Consider the following 21,656-nt stretch of genomic DNA (forward strand, 5'->3'; position numbering starts at 1 on the left):
AATGCCAATGGGACAAATATTTCTAGCTAGACACCTGCTTCAGAAAGCCATGGTTAACTCTCCTTTAGGAGGGAGGTTAAGGCCGTGCATTGGTTTTAGAGTCAACCCAGCTGCTACCACAAGCTCAGCAGCATTAGCACACGACTCCAGACACTGTTCTCACTCTGCTCATTCCCACTTGTTGGGCTGCTGCGGGACTCAGGGCAGGAGTGGAGGCAATGAGACTGGGGCAGGCACTGAGCTGCTGGCCACCCCACAGGCTGGGAATCTCAGACTGTTCTCTGTACTTAAGATATTCCTCAATTGTCTTTTTCAAAGCATGTTTGTTTGGCTTTGTCTTCTTCTCCCAAGAACAAGTGGGAATACACCTTCCCAGTGGGAAGATGAAATATTATAAATTCTTCAGGTGTTGCCCACATTATAGGAAGGATGGACATTTAAGAAATAAATATATTGATTTATCCTAGAGGGGTTTGTAAGCTGCATCGTCTGCATCGTCAAGTGGTCCCACTGAAAAAAAAAAAAAAAAAAAAAAAGCAGCTGGGACAGTGCAGAGAAAATGCCAAGACTCTCATTTACTTCTTAAAGGCCCTTGGTCAGAAGTATAGCAATTCAGATATCCCTGTTTGAAACCAGCGGGGAAGATTTGTTAAGGAACAAAAGCTCCAATTAGTATTTTCCACACCCTTTCACAATTTTCTCTACTGCTTTTGGCTCTGACACCCTTTATACCAGCCCCTTTGTGCTACTGAGAAGAGCTGGGAGGGCTCAAGGGGGCTGGGAATGGGCTGTACGTTTGAAAAGATGGCACCGGGGCCATAAGCATGTCATCCCCAGAAAGGGACACAGTATCTTCTTCAAAGTCAAGTAGCTCCTAATTGGGCCTGAGCTGAGAAAATGGAGCGGTGGCTCCCTGGTAGCCTGCACCTGCATTGACGGCGAGGCGAGCCTGGCGGATGACCACCTGAGGACCGATCGGAGTGGTGGGCTGCAGCTTGTGCAGGCCCTTGGCGATCTTCAGGAGCTTGCTGGAGGCATCAATCCAGTACAGGAACCGGTCGATCAGGAACACAACAGCAGCCGCCGTCACACAGTCCTTGGCCATGATGGAGGCCTTCAAATAAACCTGAAAAGAACACCAGTACCCCTGCTTCAAGAAATGCAAGTAGTCAACAGTTTAAATAAAATGCTCTGTTTAGTAATTCCCTGCCTAACAGAGCTGCCTATATACCATTTGAAAATGAATTGAATTTCCTCAGTCATGTAAGGCAACTGCACAGTCTCATAACAAGTGAAGTTCAGGTGGCCAAGAAGGCCAACAGCACCCTGGCTTGCATAAGAAGCAGTGTGACCAGCAGGGCTAGGGAAGTGATTGTCCCCCTGTATTCGGCTCTGGTGAGGCCGCACCTCGAGTACTGTGTTCAGTTTTGGGCCCCTCGCTACAAGAAGGACATGGAGGTGCTTGAGCGGGTGCAGAGAAGGGCGACGAAGCTGGTGAGGGGCCTGGAGAACAAGTCCTACGAGGAGCGGCTGAGGGAGCTGGGATTGTTCAGCCTGGAGAAGAGGAGGCTCAGGGGCGACCTTATCGCTCTCTACAGGTACCTCAAGGGAGGCTGTAGCGAGGTGGGGGTTGGCCTGTTCTCCCACGTGCCTGGTGACAGGACGAGGGGGAATGGGCTTAAGTTGCGCCAGGGGAGTTTTAGGTTGGATGTTAGGAAGAACTTCTTTACCGAAAGGGTTGTTAGACATTGGAACGGGCTGCCCAGGGAATTGGTGGAGTCACCATCCCTGGAAGTCTTTAAAAGACGTTTAGATGTAGAGCTTAGGGATATGGTTTAGTGGGTTTGGTTTACTGCTAGTTTAGTGGGTTTGGTTTACTGCTAGTGTTAGGTCAGAGGTTGGACTCGATGATCTTGAGGTCTCTTCCAACCTAGAAATTCTGTGATTCTGTGATCCTGTGAAGTTACTAAACATTACAAGAAGCAAATACTTGCTAGCCATGTTCTGTCTCAGAGTTTTTACTTGTAACCTCTATCATCCTAGCCATGTATATAAAGGGCTAAGCCCTTGTGGCACTGATTGGACTTGATTTATAACCTATAATTTGACTAATTTTGTTTATATTTTCATTCTAACATTGGGCACTGATTGGGCTAGACTTATAACCTATAATTTGACTAATTTTGTTTATATTTTCGTTCTAACATTGGAAGGTTCAAGGTTCCAGCTCTTTGTTCTGTTTGATCTGCAGATATCATTCCTTTTTTTTTTTTTTTTTTTTTTTTTTTTGTCTTTCTAATTGGTGTTTAGTATTTGGCAGCACATAATTTGGTGGTCTGTTAATGAATTTAAATTATACCCAGCAGATTAACAGCAGTAATAACAATTAGTTCAAAAGGGACACTAGTCTGGAAAGAGATTGGAAATGTTCACTTCAGCAGTTGTCCCAGATGGAGCTCAAGCCATACATAAGAGAGAGGGCTTGAGCACTCTGTCTTGCGTATTAAGCAAACCGAGATACACACAGCTCAGAAAGCACCTTTTCAAACCATTTCTGGAAAAAGTCAGGCCTCCTTGAATATGCATGAACATGCAAATGTCCACAGGGCCTGATTATTACGGTTGATTAGCTGGTACTCCTGCTACCTTCAGTATGAGTACTATGTTTCAGTCCCACCTTTCCTTTTCCTCCTCTTCCTCAGAAGTCCCCCAGGAAACGGGGGATTCCCAGGGGACCTGCGTGTCTCTGAGGGACCAGGCCCCAGCTACAAACAACCAGCATCAGTGCAGCTGAGGATCAAATGCTCCTTTGTGCACCACAAACGAACAAACAGGGCAGGAGTCCAATGCCTTTCCCTTGCAGGTCATCTTTAATAATTTCTGAGCCCGCATGAACTCTCTTTGTATCCCCGCAGCTGCTGAGCCGTCACACTGACACGAGGACTCACCCAGAGCTCTGCAGGCAGCATGCTGTTAGGTGGACAGGAGGCCAGTGAGACAGCCATGTGGAGCCACTTGGCCTCACCATGGACATTGAAGTCCACTAAGACCTGGGAACATCTGCCAGGACAGCACCAAACACCCCTTTCCGTGGCGGATAGGGATTGGCACTCCTGTCAGTAAGGAGCAAGGAGGTGCTCCACACCCTGACGCCTGGACGATCAATTTTCTTCAGGTCGGCAGCCCACAGAGCCAGGCCTTCTGGTGCCCAGCCTCACTGCAACACCTGGGAGCTGGCAATGCTCTAGTAGTACCCAGTGGTACAGTAAAATAGGCGAGATAATAAAACAGGAAACACCTTCAACCATACAAAGCCTCCTCATAAAAAGGATGCGTTTCTCATCTCGTTCTTATCAGTCAGTACTTGTGCTGATGGCAGCAAAACCAGTGCAGGAGCAGGAGATTCAGGCCCCACAGCACCATCAGAGAATGTGACTGTCAAGAAAACTCAGTCCAATTCCCCACTAAATATTGAGTCGGGCAGCTGACTCCCATTTATCTCTGCAGCAGCAGTTTCCTTGCCTTGCCTTCCTTGTGTAAAGGCCCAGGCCTGACAGCACCGAGCCAGAGACACCAGTGTCCACTGACCACCACAAACACCCACCAGGCTTCTTGTGCACCCTTCTTGGCTTCTTCCCAGCCTAAATTCTTCACAGCAGCCTGACCAAGAAACGTTCACTTGTTTCTAAAGTATGTAGCCCTCCGAGGTGCGGGGCAGAGCCCATTTCAAACCGTTTAGAGGAGAGCCTATGAGCTGCAACACAAACGCTGGGCTGCAGCACGGGCCTGCTGCAAGCACTTGCTAGCTTGTTTGCAGTTCAGTGAGGCGGATTTGTGCAAATTTCCTTTTTTTTTTTTTTTTTTTTTTTCCCTCTGAGCCAGAGTTGGATTTTCTAAGAGGATGGCACTTGAAAAGGATTCCTGGAGCTCCGTGCGTGCAGCGCTGCTTGTGCTGGTCAACAATGGAGGAATCCCTCTCTCTAAGCACCTGTAAACTGACACTGCAAACTATCCATTCGAAATGCTCATGAACAGGCCATATATTTAAGCACAGAGCATCGCCTAATCTATTTTTTTTCCTCCCCTTCTTCCTTTAATAGATCGGAGCACAAAAGCCTGAGAGAGGGTGACCTACCAAACAAAAGGGCCTTTGAGTCCCTAGGAAAAGTAGACTTGGAGGAGGATGGAAGGAATCCAAGTGGCCCTATTATTTCCACTTGCACTAATTAGACATTTTTCTGTCAGCTATTGAGCACTGCTGAGAGGCCAAACTCACTGAATTCATTTCTAAAGTGTTTACAGAAGTTTGCATCTGTTTGTGTCTCTTCAGGAGGAAAATAAGCACTTCAATAGCATTGTGGAAAATCTAAACGAAGCATCCTATTCTGAAGGGCTTGGCAGTCTTGCAGCTGCATAATTTAACTCTCCGCTCAATGCCGAAACCTCTTGTGTCCCTCTCCAAAACCAAATGGACACAAAATGTAGAAAAGTCAAGCCAGGGGGAGAAACTCGGCTACTTTTTTGTTGTTGTTGCTGAAAGGCAGGGCTGCACGCTGTGTGGCACACAGGAACACGGTTCGGTGTCAAGCTTCGCAATTACGTTCCCGCCTTGCCAGCAGCACACCCAGAAATTCATACCCTCACCTTCCACCCACCGCTCCGAAATTCCTCAGCGCCTCCCAAAAACGTCCTGCTGGCACATGGAGTGCTGCCCTCACCCTGCCAGACGAGGTGCCTGAGAGGCAGCAGCCTGGCAGAGCACCACCAGCAGCCCACTGGGCTCGTCACTTTTTGGAGCAAGCCAGGGTAGGGCTAGCAGGTCCACTCGCCTTACTTCTGGCCTCACGTGCACCCATGCGTGCAGAGGGAGAAAGAGAAAAAGCAGGAGCGAGGTACGTGCGCACTTTGTTTTCACATCTGTGTCCGCGATGCCCCATGCATATGTCTAATTGAGTTTGGGACACAAAGGAAGCCTCCCGCCTGGGAAGTGGAATCAGGTGGTGCCCGAATTAAATCTGCACGAGATTTCTACACACGGACCAGGGGGGGAAATGCAAAACAGCCATCAGCGAAGGGCTCGTGCTTAATGGCACTGAGTGGGAGGGTGTGCTGTGCGCATGGTTCCCTGCATTAGCGGGGTGGCTCTTCCTCGCACCGGGGCTGAAGTTTGGGTCCCAGTGCCGGGTTCAAAGCCTTGATGCCTCCTTTGCCTTGACAATGGGGCCCGCTCCCGAGAGAGGGAGCAGCTCAGCGCCGGGGCCATCTGGCACGGGAGCTGGCAGGATCGCGTCAAAGGGAAATTATTGGTGCATAGTAAATGAGGGCGGGGAGGAGGGGTAGGGAGTTGCAGAGATCTTTAGGCGGCAGCTGATGTAAGAGGAATTACAAGCCCAAATAAATGAAATATTGATTTAATCCACTCTCCCTGCCCTCTTTATAAAGCGAGGCTCCCACACGCAGCCTGCAGGCTCGGGAAGGTCCCCTTTGCAGAAACCTCTGCAAGCAGCGAGGTTTGAGACCATTCTCAGTGTATGGCCACAGTTTTGCCAGCACTCCTGATTCCTGTGTGTTCTTATAGCCATTCACCTCAGCCTACTTCAGTCTTCATTTGTAATTGAGTCGGAAGTTTCAAATCTTAAAAAAATCAACAACACAAGAGCAGTCAAGAAAGAAACTCAAGCTCTGTGCACGGGGCGGGGTTTCAATGCCACGCATTTCCAGGTGCTTTAGTTCTCCCTCAAGATCTGCTCCTAGTTAGCACTTCACTGAACCCTAACAAATTGCCCAGCTCTTTCTCCCGCTGCATTCGTCCCCTGTCAGATTAAACACACAGTCAAAACACCAATGGATTTGGCTGAAGTCTCGCCCTTTTACCCCACGCACTGTTAGCAAAGCCCGTATTTCCAAGAGACCAAAGCTGCTGTCACTGCACGGGACTTCTCTATCAATCTCGGCCTTTCAGCTGGCAATCAGAGCACACTCTGCAAATAACAATGAATTAAGCCTCCTACCACCTCTGTGACGGGCAGGAGAAAGCATGTCCGCGATGTGCAGATGGATAAGCCCGAACACAGGACGGGCGAGCCACACAGTAAATAGCTGCAGAGTGAGGAGTGAGAGGTTCCTGGACACTTTCCTCTCTGCCCTGAGCAGCAGAGGACCCAATTTAATGGCTTGAGCGTCTGAAGCCGTTAATTAGCTCAAGTTATTCATCCTGAAGGTGATGGAGAGTTGGGTGTTTATTCAATGAGCGCAGCATTAGGTCCATTATTAGCAGCTCAAAACACCACAGAATGGGTCAGTTTTTACAAGCAGCCACATCTTCCTTCGTAAAGTGAGAAGCTGCTAGGGCAATAGCAACCCCTACTTTTACCAACAGCCCCCCTTTTTGGCAATTTAACTGGCCAGTGATTTAATTTTACCACCAAGGGCTTGTTCCCACTCTCGACTCCTGCGCTGCCACTTGCTCCAGCACAGCAGTGCCAGGAGAGCCCTGCTGGCTGCCCTGGCTCCCACTGTGTGTCCCAAATCCCCGACAGGAGGGAGAGGACCCCCCACGCCTCATGGGGATGTGGAAGGGAAAGGCACCACCCCTGCCCTAGCTGCTGCTTGCAGGTTTTGCTTTGGGTGCTGCTTGAGTGTAGAGGTGGTTGAAGGAGGGCACCAGCCTGTGGGGCCAGCGGGTAAGCCACCAATAGTGTGATGAACTTGCATGCTCTCAGGAGGAGCATTTTGGGGGAAAACCCTTTAAATCACCAAGGAGACTTGTTGAGGGGGGAGCTCCTGTGAGCCTCCTACATCTGACAGGGCAACAAGGATTTGGGGGACCACAGGAGTGCCCCGTTTTTGCTAGCTGCCCAGGATGGGTGCAACAGGAACTTTGTGGCACTGACATATCCTGCTGAGCTCAATCTTTATTTAAATAAACTATTGTGCCCTGGCTGGGCATCACGAGTGACACACGAGATAGCAGCCACCCTCCTGTGCTGACAGGACCTGATCTCTGATACCTCTCACTCAAAAAGCCCTGAAGTGCCAGGGGTGACACTGTGTCAGGGGGGTCAGGATGCCACCAAGCCCCTCTTGTTCTGAATTCAGCCTGCAGCCACAGCTCTGGGCTCGGCCGCCCCCCGTTCCACCAGGATCACCCAAGAAGAGCTCTTATGAGGTAGGTAGCAAAAGGTCAGCCTGAACAACCAAGATCCTCAGGGCTTTAATTCTCCTGTTACCACACCAGCAGGTACAGGGAGGAGAAAACTAAATCCTCAGCCCCCTCTTTAGTTCTTTTTCAAAGGCTCCAGCTCTCAAGTGCCACCCACCCCCCTAAGGGTAGCGGGGCACTTCCCTCAGAACGGTTCCCCTAATGATAATCCAGCAGCACGTAATTAGCCAAGGCCCAGGCAAGGCTGGCAGGGACTTATTTCCCATTCTTTTCCCCAGTCCCAATAAGACTGCACAAGCTCTCCCCATTCAGGGCAGGCAGCACAGGATCAGCCTGCACAGCTCCCTGCAGGCCTGCCCGGAGGAGACCTGCTTTTGGGGAGCACATGCAGCCAGGGGAGACCTGAGGGACACCTTCACTACGAAGGTGATTCAAGGTCATCTCTACAGTGAATTTAAACATTAACTGCAAATGAGTTTCCTTGGTGTCTTTGCACTGGCAAGGCCTTAGGTGGTGAAATCTCTGAAGCTGGGGCTTTGCTTTTTCACTCACACCGTGCCTATTGCAGCAGCTCCTGGGCTGTGGCTGAATGCCAGAGCCTGGATACAGGAATTGCTCACATGTATAACAAAAACAAAGTGGTGCTCCGTATCACTACAAAGTATTTGAGCACGGGATGTGATCTCACAAAAAAATAAAATTAAAAAAAAAAATCATTGCCTGAGTAATCCCACAGGAGAACTACTTGCGTGCAGAGATGCCCTTCAGCGAAGCCCACAGTGGGGTTTGCGGGATCAAAGCCTACGTCCACATGGGCATGTTGCCCTCTGTTGGCTGGTCACTCAGCATAAGGATATTTCCATCACTACAGATACTGGAGATCTGCAGGAAGGGCAACCCCTGCAAGCCTCCCTTTTGGAACTGCAGCCCCAGTCCTAACCCCGCAGTGTGTGCATTTTTTAGCTAGATAAAGTAATCCTTGTGTGCCTGCATTTCTCAATGAGACTCCCTTTACCGTTCTGATTTTGCTTTGGTTTGTTAAAATCAGGAATCCCAGTGCTTCCCAGATTTTTGTGCTGGCTACCAGTGTTGGCCATCGCCCTGCTATCCGCAGGGAGCTCTGGCAGGGCTTGCTGGCTGATGGCAGCTGGCAGTGAGGCTCTCTCAAATCCTGCTAGCAGGACGTGGCAAGCGGTACGCTGAGCTTGCTGACGTGGGGTGGCCTTTGTACTGGATGGTGAATCCCCAGCAGGGAAAGGAAAACTGACAGCACACACACACACACACACACACAAACCCTTCTGAGAGATGGAGAGGGTTTGTAAAAACAGCAGTGCTGGTTTGCCTAAAATATTGCGGTAAATCTGTTGCCTTCAAGTCCCTGGGATGGTTCAGCAATTTCACACAGTAGAAAGAGAAGGAAAGTAAAAAAACCAAGCTTGCTTATATTGCCAAAATCTGCAGCGAGCCCAGCTCTAGCAGCTGCACGGCTCCCGTTGCAGTGAGGCTGCAGCCAGAGCACGCCAGGGAGACAGCGGCTTGCTCGCTTCCCCTGCCCCCCAAGCTGTTTCTGCCTTCCTAGGGCTGTGGCCAGCATGCAGAAGTAATGATCCCACAGCAAAGGCGAAGAAGAGCACTTTAAAAGGATGCAGGTGCAGGTGGCTTTGCCTTCCTGATGTGTCAAGCTAGCACGCAGCCGCCAGCATCGGGCATCCCACTTTTTAAAGTGTAGCACTAAGGCAAACCCTTGAAGCCAAAGCCCTAATCCGCTTACTCCCTGTGCTGGTCTCATGGAGCTTTTCAGCCGACTCCCCGAGTAAAACATCGTGGTCGGGAGCGCGGGCAGGCAGAGCTGCCCCCTCGTAACAGCGCCAGTGTGTTATGGTAATGAAGCGCCTTTCATTCATGGATCTCAAAGCGCTTTTTAAATGTAATGAATTACGGTTTATGAGCTTATTCTGAGCATGACAAATTAAAATAAACAGAGATGAAAATTTTTAAAGGTTTTCCTGAACAATAAATTGACAAAGACTTATTATTATTTTTTTTTTATCCTTTGGGGTATGACATTATCCTTCTGTCCCTCATGCCAAAAAAGAGAAGAAAAAAGTTGCTCAGACTTTTATCTTTCCTCATCGCACTGTAATCACCTCTCTTCAGCCTCATTTTCCCCCCAGCTTTTTATTCAAAGAACTGAAGCAGCCTTTGCTCTGCCTTGAAATTTTATTTAAAAAAAAGGGACTGGGGGGGGGGTGGTGGATGAAGGGGGAAAAAAAATCCCTTTTCCTGACTAATACTAATAATACAGGTCAAAATGTCAGTCTATCTACAATTAAATGCAAAACAAAAAAGGTTTTCCCTTTTTCCCATGGTACAATGGCACTGGAATATAAATTACCAATGAAGATGAAATAATACTTCAAAGCACACAGGGAAAGGCAGCACAATGTTTACAAAGTATTTCCAACCACACGACGAACCATTGAAGCCGAGGGTAACCAATGGACTTCAGGGGGTGTCGGTGAATAGCCTAAAACTAGCATGCGGTAGGATTTCAGGTCCCTATGGTCTATGACCCCACGATATGCTTTGTTTAACAAGGGCAGCTGCAGTTATCAACAGATGTTTCAGCAATAAATAATTGGTATCATCTCAGAAAAGATCCGTCTACCTGGGGAGAGGGCATAATGCTGGAAACACTGCCCCTCTATTACAGCCGCATTAATCTCCCATCTATCCAGGTCTCTCCGGGAGCTTACTGCAGGTGTTTGTCCTGGGAGAGCGCGGACAAACGCTGCGAAGCTGGAGCGCCGTGCGGGGATTGTAAAGGAGGTCAACCTCCGCCATAAATTTCTGTCCGAGGCCACACACACCAAAGAGAAGAAAATAAATACCCAAGGAGCAGCAACCCCCCCCCCTACCACCGCAAATTTGGGATCCCCGCGGCGTGTGGTACTGGTGAGGCTGACACCCCGGCTGGCAGCAGCACAGCCCCGTGGCTCCTCGTCGCTGTTCAGCGCCATCATCCTCCTCAAACAAAGCCTGCTGGCCTCGTGTGGAAGTCCCATTACCCTCTTGCCTTTTCTGCTCAGGTTTCAGCCAGCTGAGGCCCCCCAAGGGATCCAGTCAAGGGATTTTTGGAAAACTGGCAGGTGACAAGTTGGGCAAGCCCTACTGCAGCGATCACGCCTCCCCGCCTCCCAGCAGTGCACATAATGCTTCCCAAACTCATGCTTTGTAGGACTTCAGGCTAACATTTGGCATTTTAGCATTATTACAACCTCAGATCTTCGGGGAAAAGACAAACATCCATCTTGCTGGAAACAGAAGTGCACTGTGAACCAGATGAGCGGGCAAAGTGAGTGTGCACACTAAGGTGGGCTTAGCACCAAGCAGTTCACCACCTGCTGCAGCTACAGGGCAGGGAGAAAACCCTCTGAAACCACAAGTGAGATGGCCTCAAGCACCACAGCAGCATATTGCCCACAGGAGGAGTGTTGAACTTCATACCAGCAGATCGGGGAGCCTGGCGCTGATCACATCCTGCAGGTTTGTTTTGTCCTCTGGGCCCACATCTCGTTTGTACTGCCACTTCTCCGGCACAAAGGGCCACTTCATCTCCTTCGCCTCCTCCAGAAGGGTCCTCAAGTCGTCGGGAAGCAATGCTGAAAAGGTCAAAGCACAGGTAAGGATACAGCAGGCACAACCGCCACGATGGAGCAGCCACCCTGCGGAGATCATCGTCACCGGGACCTCCACAAGCACCATCCCTCACCCTCGTCTGCTCTGCCCTCCAGGTAAATGGGAGCCACTGGCCATTAAAGTAGTTTTTAGCAGGAAGCAACACGGTTGGGTGGCTGGCTGAGCGTGAGGGGCTGCTTCAGGGCAGACTGGAGGAAACATGAACCTCTGTGAGGCAAGGGCTCAGGGGAGCACAGCCAGCCCAGTCTGTGCCCCTTGTCATAGTACAGGCTTTGCTCGTGGCAGTAACAAAAACCAGCCTGAAAAGCCACAGCCAGCCTGGGAGACGAGTCTGGGCCGTAGATAGCAATCACTCAAAGATCTAAGGGGATGCAGTGAAAAACAAGTTGTATGTTCTTGAGAATAATTATTTAATAGATCATTTGGGAAAAATAGTTGGTCTGGCGCAGCTAAGTCATTCAGGCGGGCTGAGGACCTGGCCTTTCAGGCTTGCAGGGGTGGAGGGTGCCAGCTCCCTTCCTTTCAGCTGCAGCCCACGTTTAATTTTCCCTGAAAGAGCGGCAAATCTGCAGCCCCCGTGTGCTGTGCTAACCCTAGGCCAGGCAGGCTCTCTGGCCAATAAAAGTGGATTAACAAGGATTATTGACCAGATGGGGTTAATGGTGATCATCAGCTGCAGATCTAGCCCCTTCTGGCCATTAATCCCCAGAAAAAATGCTGCTTAGAGACCATCATTGCTCTAACAAGGTAATGCAATAAATGTATTGCTACATATTTTTTTTAATCAACCCTCTATGGATGATTTTAGAAAGCACACAACATAAGAATTCAGTTTTGTGCCCATATTGCAGTGCATTCACCGGGACGTTTTTCCAGAAAGAGTGGTGAGTCTGATACTCAGGGCCAGCTTTCTACAAAGCCACCTTCACAAACACACCACTTTTTCCAACCTAGGTTTTCTCACTTGTTGCTGCCGCTCTGGATACGCCTCCCATCACACCACACAGCACAGCCGTGCTGTCCTGCTGGTCCCAAGTCTCACCCAGAGAGGCTCGGCCATGAAAGGTGGCCATGGGCAAGGCTGGGGCAGAGGAGGCCGTGCCTCCAGCTCCCATCCGCACAGCTCCCTGTATCCCTGTAATGGCAGCACCCCAAAACCAGCACAGGAGCCACAACACCAAAATGAGATAAGGCAACAGTCAGGAAAAACAAAAACAACCCATGGGACGATGTGGACGTCGGTATTCTCTCTGAAGCATGCAGATGTTGCTGCTACTCCATTCTCCACGCCATCCTCAGTTAAACCTTAATCTGACTCCTACTAGATGCACCAAAGAACATCTTTAATATTGAACTTTTACTCTTAGAGGCCTCCTCAGCAGCCAATGCTGCTGAGCTGGTTAGAGGAGGAAGCCAGAGCGAGGTTTTCAGCAGGATTTGGTGATCTAGGCCCTGTCAGCCATCTTTGGGGCTGGGCACCCGTATAAGCCTAGCTTCGAGCCTGACTCTGACATCTGGTTGTCACCACATGGAAATGAATGCAATTAGTGTGCTAATGATAATTACGTGGTGCTGTAAGGCAGAAACACCGCGAGTGCACAGTATAGTCGGTGAGCTGGCATGAACAATCTTGTAGCCATCAGCTGAAATCCAGCTCTCAGAGCAAGAATTTTACTCCTGCAGCAACTCGGGGGGGGGGGGGAGCAGCAGCAGTGCCTGTGCCAGGAGCATCCCCAGGCTGCCAGGAGCCGCCGTGAGCCCCGGCTGCTGCGAGCAGGTCCCCAGAGGACAGGATGGAGCCTCCCTGCGGGCTCTGATCGCCCGTTTCCTCCAGCAGCTCACCTGAAGGGCCGTGGCTAATCGAGCAGTTACGGGGGCGCTGATCTACCTTATCTGGAACTAAACTGATTATTTCTCATACGCTGCGGTATTTAATGGGAGAAAAGGGCTGAGGAGGGTGAAGGGGAAAAGTGCTACCTGATTAGGAGTTCAAGAACCTATTCTGAAGAGAGATAATAAAGCCTAAAAGAATTTGTGATGAGAAAACAAAGTACCCTTTGTCAAAAACAAACAAAACAAAACAAAACAAAAAAAAAAGAAAAATCTTCCAGCATCCTTCACAGAAACCTATACGCCACCCTCCAGCTCAGACAGGCTTAGGTGCTTCAGAAGAAGGCGGCTGACCTCCCAGCGAGAACAAGGGCGTGTGTAAAAACATATTTGAAGCAGCCCTGCACTCCCGAGCAAACAAAGGGTTTTAAAGATCAGATTGACATTATGGTCAAGCCACTCAAGCGAAGCAGCACCAAACACTATTGACACCACACTGGAAAATGGACGGTACTGAAAAAGCGTAATACAAAGTAGAACCTGCACTTACATTGAAATTTTGCAGATTTTTGCTGATGCCTTTATTTTTTCCCCCAGGAATGTCACTTGTATCCTTTACTTTAATTTTCTGTACTTACTGAAGTTATTTTTCTGTGTGGCAGAAAGCAGTACATAACCTCCCTACCCTGTACAAAAAGGTGTAATTCACACAAGCTCAGCAATTCAAACGTGGCTTTTATTTGGTGAATAAAAAAGCTGTGGCAATTAAGTTGTGTAGCCCGCTGAAAGTCTGACTGGACAAAACTGAACCAAGTCTATTACCACCTTTCATGATCAGCGTGAGCTGGATTTCCACTGGAATTAATAATATATATATATTTAAAACAAAACAAAACACTGTCAAGGCATCAGTACAACACCGAAATAAATGCTAGTTTCTAGTAAGATTGCTAGCGTTGAAACAAATGAAGAGCTCTTCCATTACAGCCCTCACTAAATCCTGCTTCCTTTCCTGGTTATTTATTCCAGCCATTAGCCAGCATGGATTTTCCTTTCAAGAGGGATACTGCAAGTTTTTTTTCTTTGGACACCACTTATAGAGGTCACGCACATTTTACAAGATAAAGATTCAGGCAATGAGCTCTTTAATATATTAGGAGAAGCTGACAAACAGAAAGGGCCCTCCCCCAGTCCCTATGAAAGGAGAGGAAATATGTGCCCTTATTCAGAAGTTGCATCCTTTTTCTTTTCTTCTTTTTTTTTTTTTCTTTTTTTTTTTTTTTTAATAACTGAAATTTATGTGCATCAGCAAACTTTCGGGCATTGTTCTTCCCCAACTAAACTGTTCCTTACAGCCTCATGTTTACTGAAGCCTAAAATTAGAACTGACAGCAATTCACCGCAACAAAGTGGGCTGCTTTCCCCTGACTGCCCGCAGCCCACGGCCCATTCACGGCCCCGAAATCCAGTCGTCTCTTGACTCTCATCTGCCAGGAGAATTAAAATAGGGTAGGGCCGAGGAGCAACCGCCTGCCCTGGCCCTGCTGCTGCCCTCAGGGACCTCACCCTGGCACTGTAGGTATTGCTGCTCCTCTTCCTCGTGGGTATCAGCCTTGGCCGACAGCAGGGTGTCCAGGGCACGCTTGCAGTCCTGCAGCAGCACAGCCACCGCGCCGTGGTTGTTCATGGTGCCCGGTCCTGCTCTGCTGCCAGACGGGTGTCCCCGGGTGTGTGGTGAGTGGTTGCTTAGGAGAAGATCCTGTCTGGGTTGGGGTGCCTGATGAGAAAAAGAGAGGGGGGAAAATGATTAATGAAAGCATCGTCAATTTTCTGAATGGCTCAAGCAGGGGGAAATAAGAAGGGGAGTACATGAAAATGCACGATGAACTTGGAGCACTGTATTTGGGGAGGGTGCGACAAGCTCTGTGAGGCAAACACCTCTGAGGTGATGGAGAGGAGGACAGGATTTTCAAGGGCACTGCCAAACCGTGGGTAGGCAGGCAACCAGCCCTCTGTGTGCAGCCACAGTGCTGCCACGAACAGCTTCCACTACGGGGGGAAGCCCCTAGGAGCAGGGGTCTGCTTCTGTCTGAGGCTGGCTTTCCAAACATTCATCCAGATACCTGGCTCGCCATGAATTTTCCACTGCAAGCCCTTCATTTGCTTATGACATTGCCAGTGGTGGTGCAGGAAAAAAATAAAAAGCTTTCCACCCCAAGCATCTGGCTCACTGTCTGCCAGAGCCATTTGGAACAGCTCTCAGAAATGAAATGCAGAGGAAATGCTTTTTTTTTTTTTTTTTTCATAGCAAAACAAACTTGGTGGTGGTTTTCCTTTGTGAACTACTCCCATGGTTTGAAGCAACGTGGTCAGAAACAGCCACTGAAAACATTCCTAAAATCAGTGAAGCTGTAAGCTTCTGAAGTGGGACGGGGAGGGCAAATTTACACACAGTGACACAGTCAGCTCTGCTGATGAAAAAACAAAAAAACAAAAACAAAAACAAAAACAAAACCAAAAAAAAAAACAAAAAAAAACCACTTGCGTTTCAGCAGCTGAATTTCTGGACAGTGTTTTCCCTTCCACTGCAGCTCTGGGGCAGCTGGGTCGCGGGGCTGGTGGCAGACAGCCCGTGCCGTCAGCGGCGCTGGGAAGAGCGAGCCGCCAGCCTGAAAAGCAGAGGGCAGAGGAGATGCACTCATGCAAAAGCAGAGCGAAGGCAGGTGGAGCAGGGCGAGGGACAGCATTCATCAGCACGGAGCCCGGAGGCAGGAGCCGGTCAGCAGGGCTGCGGCTGGCGCTGCAGATGGAGGTCAGAGAAAGGAGAAACGAGGCGAAGATGGGACAGGGAGACGGAGGGCAGGAGCACAGGCACGCAGGAGCAACAAGGTCGGGCAGGTGCAGAGCCCCGGGCACAAACCCAGCTCTCCTGTCTGCTGTTGGGGTGCTACCGAGGCACAAGGGCTGCACCCCGCTTCTCTGTGTGGACAGGTAGAAACCTCGCGTGTGGGGAAGGCAGATTTGTTGGTGCTTGTGGGATGCCCACCCTGGGAGCACATCCACAGCCCAAACAGAGAAAAAGCACCCAGAGGAAGAGCGCCGGTGTCATTGCTGTGTTTGTGGCTCTCAGCTGGCCAGCTCTCTGCTCAGAAAGCTGTTCAAAAGCAACCCACCAGGAAAAATAACCAAATAAAGCGTACAGCTCAGGTTAGAGCACTTTTAGATTGGAGTCTGCACTCAGGTGCAGTTCCAGCAAAACACTGGGGTGGGATTTTGGCTTTTTTGCCCTTAGTCCCTCCTAGATGTCCTGGGCCCCCAGAAGTCCTAGGCACAGAAACCCAGCTGGCACCGAGCAATGAAGCAGCCAGGGGCAGGGCTGGACACACAGCTGCAGCGTGGGTCCTCCAGGAGACCGGCAGCCCCACAACGTGCAGACATCTGCGCATGGCTACCATGCCCCCAGATCATACTTTTGGGACAAGCCAAGCCCTCTCCTCCCAAGCTGCTAGGTCTGGAAAAGCTGGGCCGGCTGCTGGTTATCCATCAGGGAAAAGCAAAGCGTCCCCCTCTGCCACAGCCGCCGTCACACACCTACGGCAGCGTTGCTTGCCCTGCTAAGCACAGCGACATCTGCTAATTGATTTATCTGATTACACAGCCCTGCGCGGAGCAGCGCGGCTGTCCCACGAGTACCTCCCAGGTTGGGATGGAGCATCCCCGCCATCTGGCCCTCACTCTGCTCCTTTGTGTAATTGATTTCTCAAAAGTCCCCTTTCCTCAGGAGCCCTCTCCAGTAGCTGCCATGCAGGCGTACCTCGGACCCACTGCTTCCTCGCATCCCTCGCAGATACACGCTCATAACCAAATTTTCTACAAGGATGTGCTAAAGCAGACAAGTGCTGGGCCACTTGCCTGTACCAAAACCCACCACAGCACTGCGAGCATCCAAGGCGGCTCGCAGATGTGCTTCAGCTTATCCACGTTGCAGCCCGAGCCCCAGAGTAGCCCTAAAGCTGGCTCGTGGAAGGCTGCGGGGCCGCAGCCTGGGCGATCGCATCGGGGCTGTGCTGCAAGCCAGAGCCCCGCGGCTTTGTGAGCTGCACGGCGCGCGAGTCGCACAAAGGGCGGACGGGGCTTAGCAGGGAAGCTTAAATTAGTGTAGAAGTACAGCACGTGGCTTGCCAGGATTGCAGGGATTTAACTCACCGGGAAACTGCCGGATCCGTAACAGGGATATATACACAAGTCAGTGAGTGAGAGCTTGTTCTTCGAGTACATTTTTTTTCCCAAAGAACTAAATAAACAGCACGGATGCTCAGCGCAATAAATAATGATTTACAGCAGCAGGGACAACAATGTGGTGGAACCACATAGGGCAGTGCAATAAACTGCAGGCTAGTGCTCAGAAAGGAGACAGCCTTTTGACTCCTCTTCACTAGGGGCAATGACTCGCATCATAAAATCAGCTTAAAACGCACCGGAGAACCTTAAACGATAGCAGCATCCTTTGCACAGATGCCACTTTGCAAGCTGTGCTTTGTAACAGCTGTAGCACTGAATTGCAGCTGGGGGACAGAAACAACAACGGGCAGCTTGCGGACCTGTGGCAAATCAGGGCTGGAGACCGCAGCCAGCAGCAGCACCAGCACAGGCGTCTGGGGGCCCTTGGGACCCTGCAATGGTCACTGGGTGCTTTGTGACAGCACCGATAAACCCCAACACGCAGCATTTTAAGGGGATGTAGTTCTGAGATGATAAAAATTAAAAGCAGGTCCCAGAATTACTTAATATACTAGAAAGTTGTCTAGACAAAGATGATTTCTAAGGACACGCCAACAAATGCTTTAGCTGCCACTTTCAAAACACATAATAAAAACAATTTTACATCAGACTGAGGCCTTGAGCATGTTCTGGTGACAGAAAGGCTCCTTTACACCAGCTTTGTGCACAGGTTTTGTTGTTGTTGTTTTTTTTTTTTTTTTTTTTTTTTTTTAATTATTATTTTTTAATGGCTGATGCAGCTGTTATACACTTTAAAACAGAAATGATGAAAAAACATCTGTGCCATTTCACTTCTGGTGGAGCCTGGATTAAAGTAACTTCTTGCATCGAATATGATGAATAAAAGCACAAAGGTCTCAGGGAGAGGGAAAGTGTGTTTCTGCAGAGCCCTCTAATCGGAGCTGGGATTCAGAACAAGAGGGAGGGAGGGAGGAGGAGGGAGGAATTGGGTGGGCTACAGAGAAATGATCTCTTTAATAAGAAATGGGCCATACTGTGACATTTCAGAGCCCTTGGGCTAGAAGACCAAAAGATCTGTCAAGAGAAAGGAATTTTAAGTTATACTGTGGATAGGAGGGAGCCTGGGAGTCAATCGGGCCAGTTTAAGACTACAATTAGCTTCAGAGGCTTGAGGAAAAAGATGTAATTGACGCATTCAATACAGCAAGCATAACAAGCATTTGTTTCTCAGACAACATCATTTGGGAAATTTTCCACGGCATTATGGCCCTGAAACACAAATTAGAGATCGCCAGACCTTTTCTTGCTGAAAATATATTATCCTAATTTTCATCTTATTCAGGCTACCCTCCAATTCCAGAGAGACTAATGAAGAGGAAGCAAAGACCTGATGAGTTCCATGTGGAGGCTACGTTTATGGATTAATCCCAACAGGGAGCAAATAAACCTTATTCCCAGAGCTCTCAGTTGGGACTCGACACAATCAATTGAGGAACGGGTAGTTATTTATGACTGAGGCTGTTTTGACTTTCAAATAAACATTTTAATTATTTTAAGTGCTATGCTGGAACTTAGAGTTTGAGCGCTGTTTTAATTTTGATGCCAGCTATGCCTTGCTCTCCTCCCTCTTAATCCCAAACCACTCTGGTCATTAGGATACCGTGCATGTGATCCCGGTTTTCATGCTAGTAACACTTGAAAGCATTGACCAAAGCAAAATCCACCGGCCAGAGTGGGGAAGAAGGAAGGCTGTGTGCTGCATGTCTGCAGTGAGGAGGTCTGCCTGAGCTTCTTCATGCTTGTGCTTGCTTTATCAGGCGCACCCCTCAGCGTGGAGCTAGTATACGTGAAAAGAGCATCCTCACAGAGGTGCCAGCTCTGAAACTCGTTTGCACTCCTTGATCCACCCTTGGTGCAATATTTTTCTGTACTTGCCTTCCCAAGCAACTTTGAACAGCTGTCACTAAAAGAGCAAGAGAACATTTATTTTTCCTTCAGCAGGTAGCAGGGAACACACACATCCAGGGCACCCTTAACTCTTCCCCATCCTGTGGATTTGTGTGAGAGCTCTCTGCAGCCCTCCACATTACCTGTGTCCAAAATATCAGGCTCAGCTTCACTGTCAAATTAGGTAACTTGAGGGAAAGGAAAAAAAAAAAAAGAAGAAAAAAAAAAAAGAAAACTTGCTTAAGATGATTTAGTATCGCAAGCAAAGGTTTCGGTAATTAAGTTAATATCATCTTCCAGAGAAAGCAAATTCGGTTTCCTATTTCAGTACAAGATGCTTGTGCTTTCCTAGAGCATTTACCTTGCTTGCCAGTACATGGAGGCTTGGCGACATGACAGAGACAAAGATGGTTAAAAAACAACAACAAAATCCATTTGCTGGGGATCTATCTATTTATTTATTTATTTAACTCCTCCAGCTTAAAGATTAGATGTTTTATTTCGGTAAAGCTGGATATACCAACTGGCATTGGCTGTATTAAAATAAGGAAGAACCTCAATCAAAAAGCCTCTCCTAAGGCAAGCTTTCTTGTTAATATGCACCAACATGAAAGGCTTTCTTTTCATCCTATACAACTACAGTGTGTGTAAATTGCAGGGGGCTCATTGGCATAAATCTTGGCTGTGACCTCTGAGGTAAACTGGATTTACATTACTTTCTGACAAGAATTAAATGAAGGCCTTGTGGATATATGAACAGCCTTCTAGACTGCAACAGATGGGCACGAATGTGCTCCCTAGGCAAACTATCAGTGACATCTGTGTCCTCCAAATTCTGGTGGTCTCAGCCAATTAGCAGGCAAAAGGGGGGAAAAAAAAGGCAGCGGCTGCACAGCTACCCCAGCCAGAGCTGAGCAGAAGTGCTTCTGTTTAGAAATGGGATCAAGAACAGCCTCCAGCAGCACGGGGACGGTTGTCTGCCTGGGCACGACACGACAGAAAGCGCTGAGGTAATTAGAACAGATATTAATATGGATACAGAACAAATCCCAGCTTCGGCTAAGCCTGCGTAAGACTAGGGTAATGGGCTACCGTGATGGATTTACCCTGATATAATGACAGGCAGAGCTTTATCCACGCTAAACGCAGAGACGGGTCCAAAGCCCGCCCAGTGCTTACTGCAGCCAAGCTGAGCACTGCAGGAGCCCAGCTGCAGCCCCACAGACCTCCAGCCCCACAGACCTCTATCCCAAAGGCCTCCAGCCCCACAGACCTCCAGCCCGGTTCCCCTGCAGCACTGATGGCTGAACCCAGCCATGAAGCTGGTGCCCGATGCCCACCAAAAGCACCTGCTGTTTTGCCCCAGCAGTGGCTTCACAGAGGGGCCAGGATGTTTGGGCTCCTTCCCTTCATTGCTGCTATCTCATGCGCTGCTAGGGGATGCCAAAAAAAGGGAATAACCGAGGGGAAGATCAATAAATTAAAAAGTTCTAAAAAAAAAAAAAAAAAAAGACACAATGAATTTGGTACAGCACATATTTTTAGATCAAAGATGCCTTTGAAGTGACAAACCCCTAATCCATAAACCACTGAAGCACTTCCTTTCTCTCCCAAACTACTTGTTGTCAAATAAAATGGAAGTTAAGGAAATTATCTTTATCTGAAAATGGCCAAAAGAAGCCATCACCTAATGACAGCCTTGTCAAAATGACAATTGGGGAAATTGTTAGGCAGGCGAGGCCTAAGGACTGGAGGACTAAGCTTGCTGTTTGCTCTAATCTGGTCAGGCAGGCCCCACACAATTCCAGCCAGCTTGCTGTGTGAAACAGCCAAGCCTTTGTCAGCCTGAGCAGGGGCTGGGAAGACTTCTCTTTCATGAATATGTATCACCAGCCCTCCACGTCTACAGAGAAAAAAGCCTTCAAAATTAAAAAATATATTTATATATATTCACATATATAAAAAAATAAAATAAGACACTACCACAAAAAAAAAAAAAAATAATGTTCGAACAAAAAAAAGCTATGGCACCGTGCAGGGTGAAAAACTACTTAGTAATAAAAGCTGACATTATGAAAGCAGAGCCAGAGAGATCTTCTTCCCAAAGGCCTTCCTCAGACTCTGACTCCCCAGCATGAGGGGAGGAGGCACTTCAAGACATCACAGAAGCAAAATGTCCCATTGGGGTTTACGAGGCCTACCACCATGCTCTGCACGGAGAGTGTGCCCGAATGTGCTGTGTGGGTGTCAAAGCCCAGGCCATGAGCCTGCTGGTGCTGCAGGGCCCTGCGTGCACTCTGCTGGCTTCTGCCAGGGCACATTGTGCCTAGCAGCCCAAGATCCTCCACTGGCAAAGGCTGCAAGGCCGGGCACTGAGGCAGGGTCATATCAGGGTACCATACAGCTTACATGACATTAAATTACATGGTGTACACAACATTAAAAATAAAGATGACTCCTGGTTTAATAAGCACCATAATAAATCACTGTGGTGAATTAATGCGATGAGAGTGGTCTCCCCGACGTGCAACAACACAACCGAGGCTTTCAGAGGTGGCCAAGTGCTTGCAGGAGGGCAGTTTTCTGAGGGGTGTTTATGACACTCTGCAAACACAATCATTTGCAACATCTCAAGTCATATAGTTTGTCATCTCAAGACATCTCCCCTTGAAGTTTGGGGCGTTTTAAACATATATACCATATTAATCTTCAAAAATTCAAAAGACTGACATAAAACTGAAGGAGGAGAACCACAATGAGTCTACTGGACTGC

General features: G+C 48.8%; 1 protein-coding gene across 1 annotated transcript in view; it reads right to left on the bottom strand.

The window, feature by feature from the left end:
* The window catches only part of ALPK1 (alpha kinase 1), a 40,350-nt gene that overhangs the window by 12,684 nt on the left and 6,010 nt on the right, over positions 1 to 21,656 (bottom strand). Inside the window, exons 3-5 of the mRNA XM_084286744.1 lie at positions 14,261 to 14,471; positions 10,673 to 10,827; positions 928 to 1,126 (exon numbers count right to left, since the gene is read on the bottom strand). Coding sequence (XP_084142870.1) covers positions 928 to 1,126; positions 10,673 to 10,827; positions 14,261 to 14,381 — 475 coding nt within the window. The 5' untranslated portion in view covers positions 14,382 to 14,471. The remainder of the gene's footprint in view (positions 1 to 927; positions 1,127 to 10,672; positions 10,828 to 14,260; positions 14,472 to 21,656) is intronic.

Source organism: Netta rufina, assembly GCF_964035555.1.
Source record: "Netta rufina genome assembly, chromosome: 4".
NCBI classification, from domain to species: domain Eukaryota; kingdom Metazoa; phylum Chordata; class Aves; order Anseriformes; family Anatidae; genus Netta; species Netta rufina.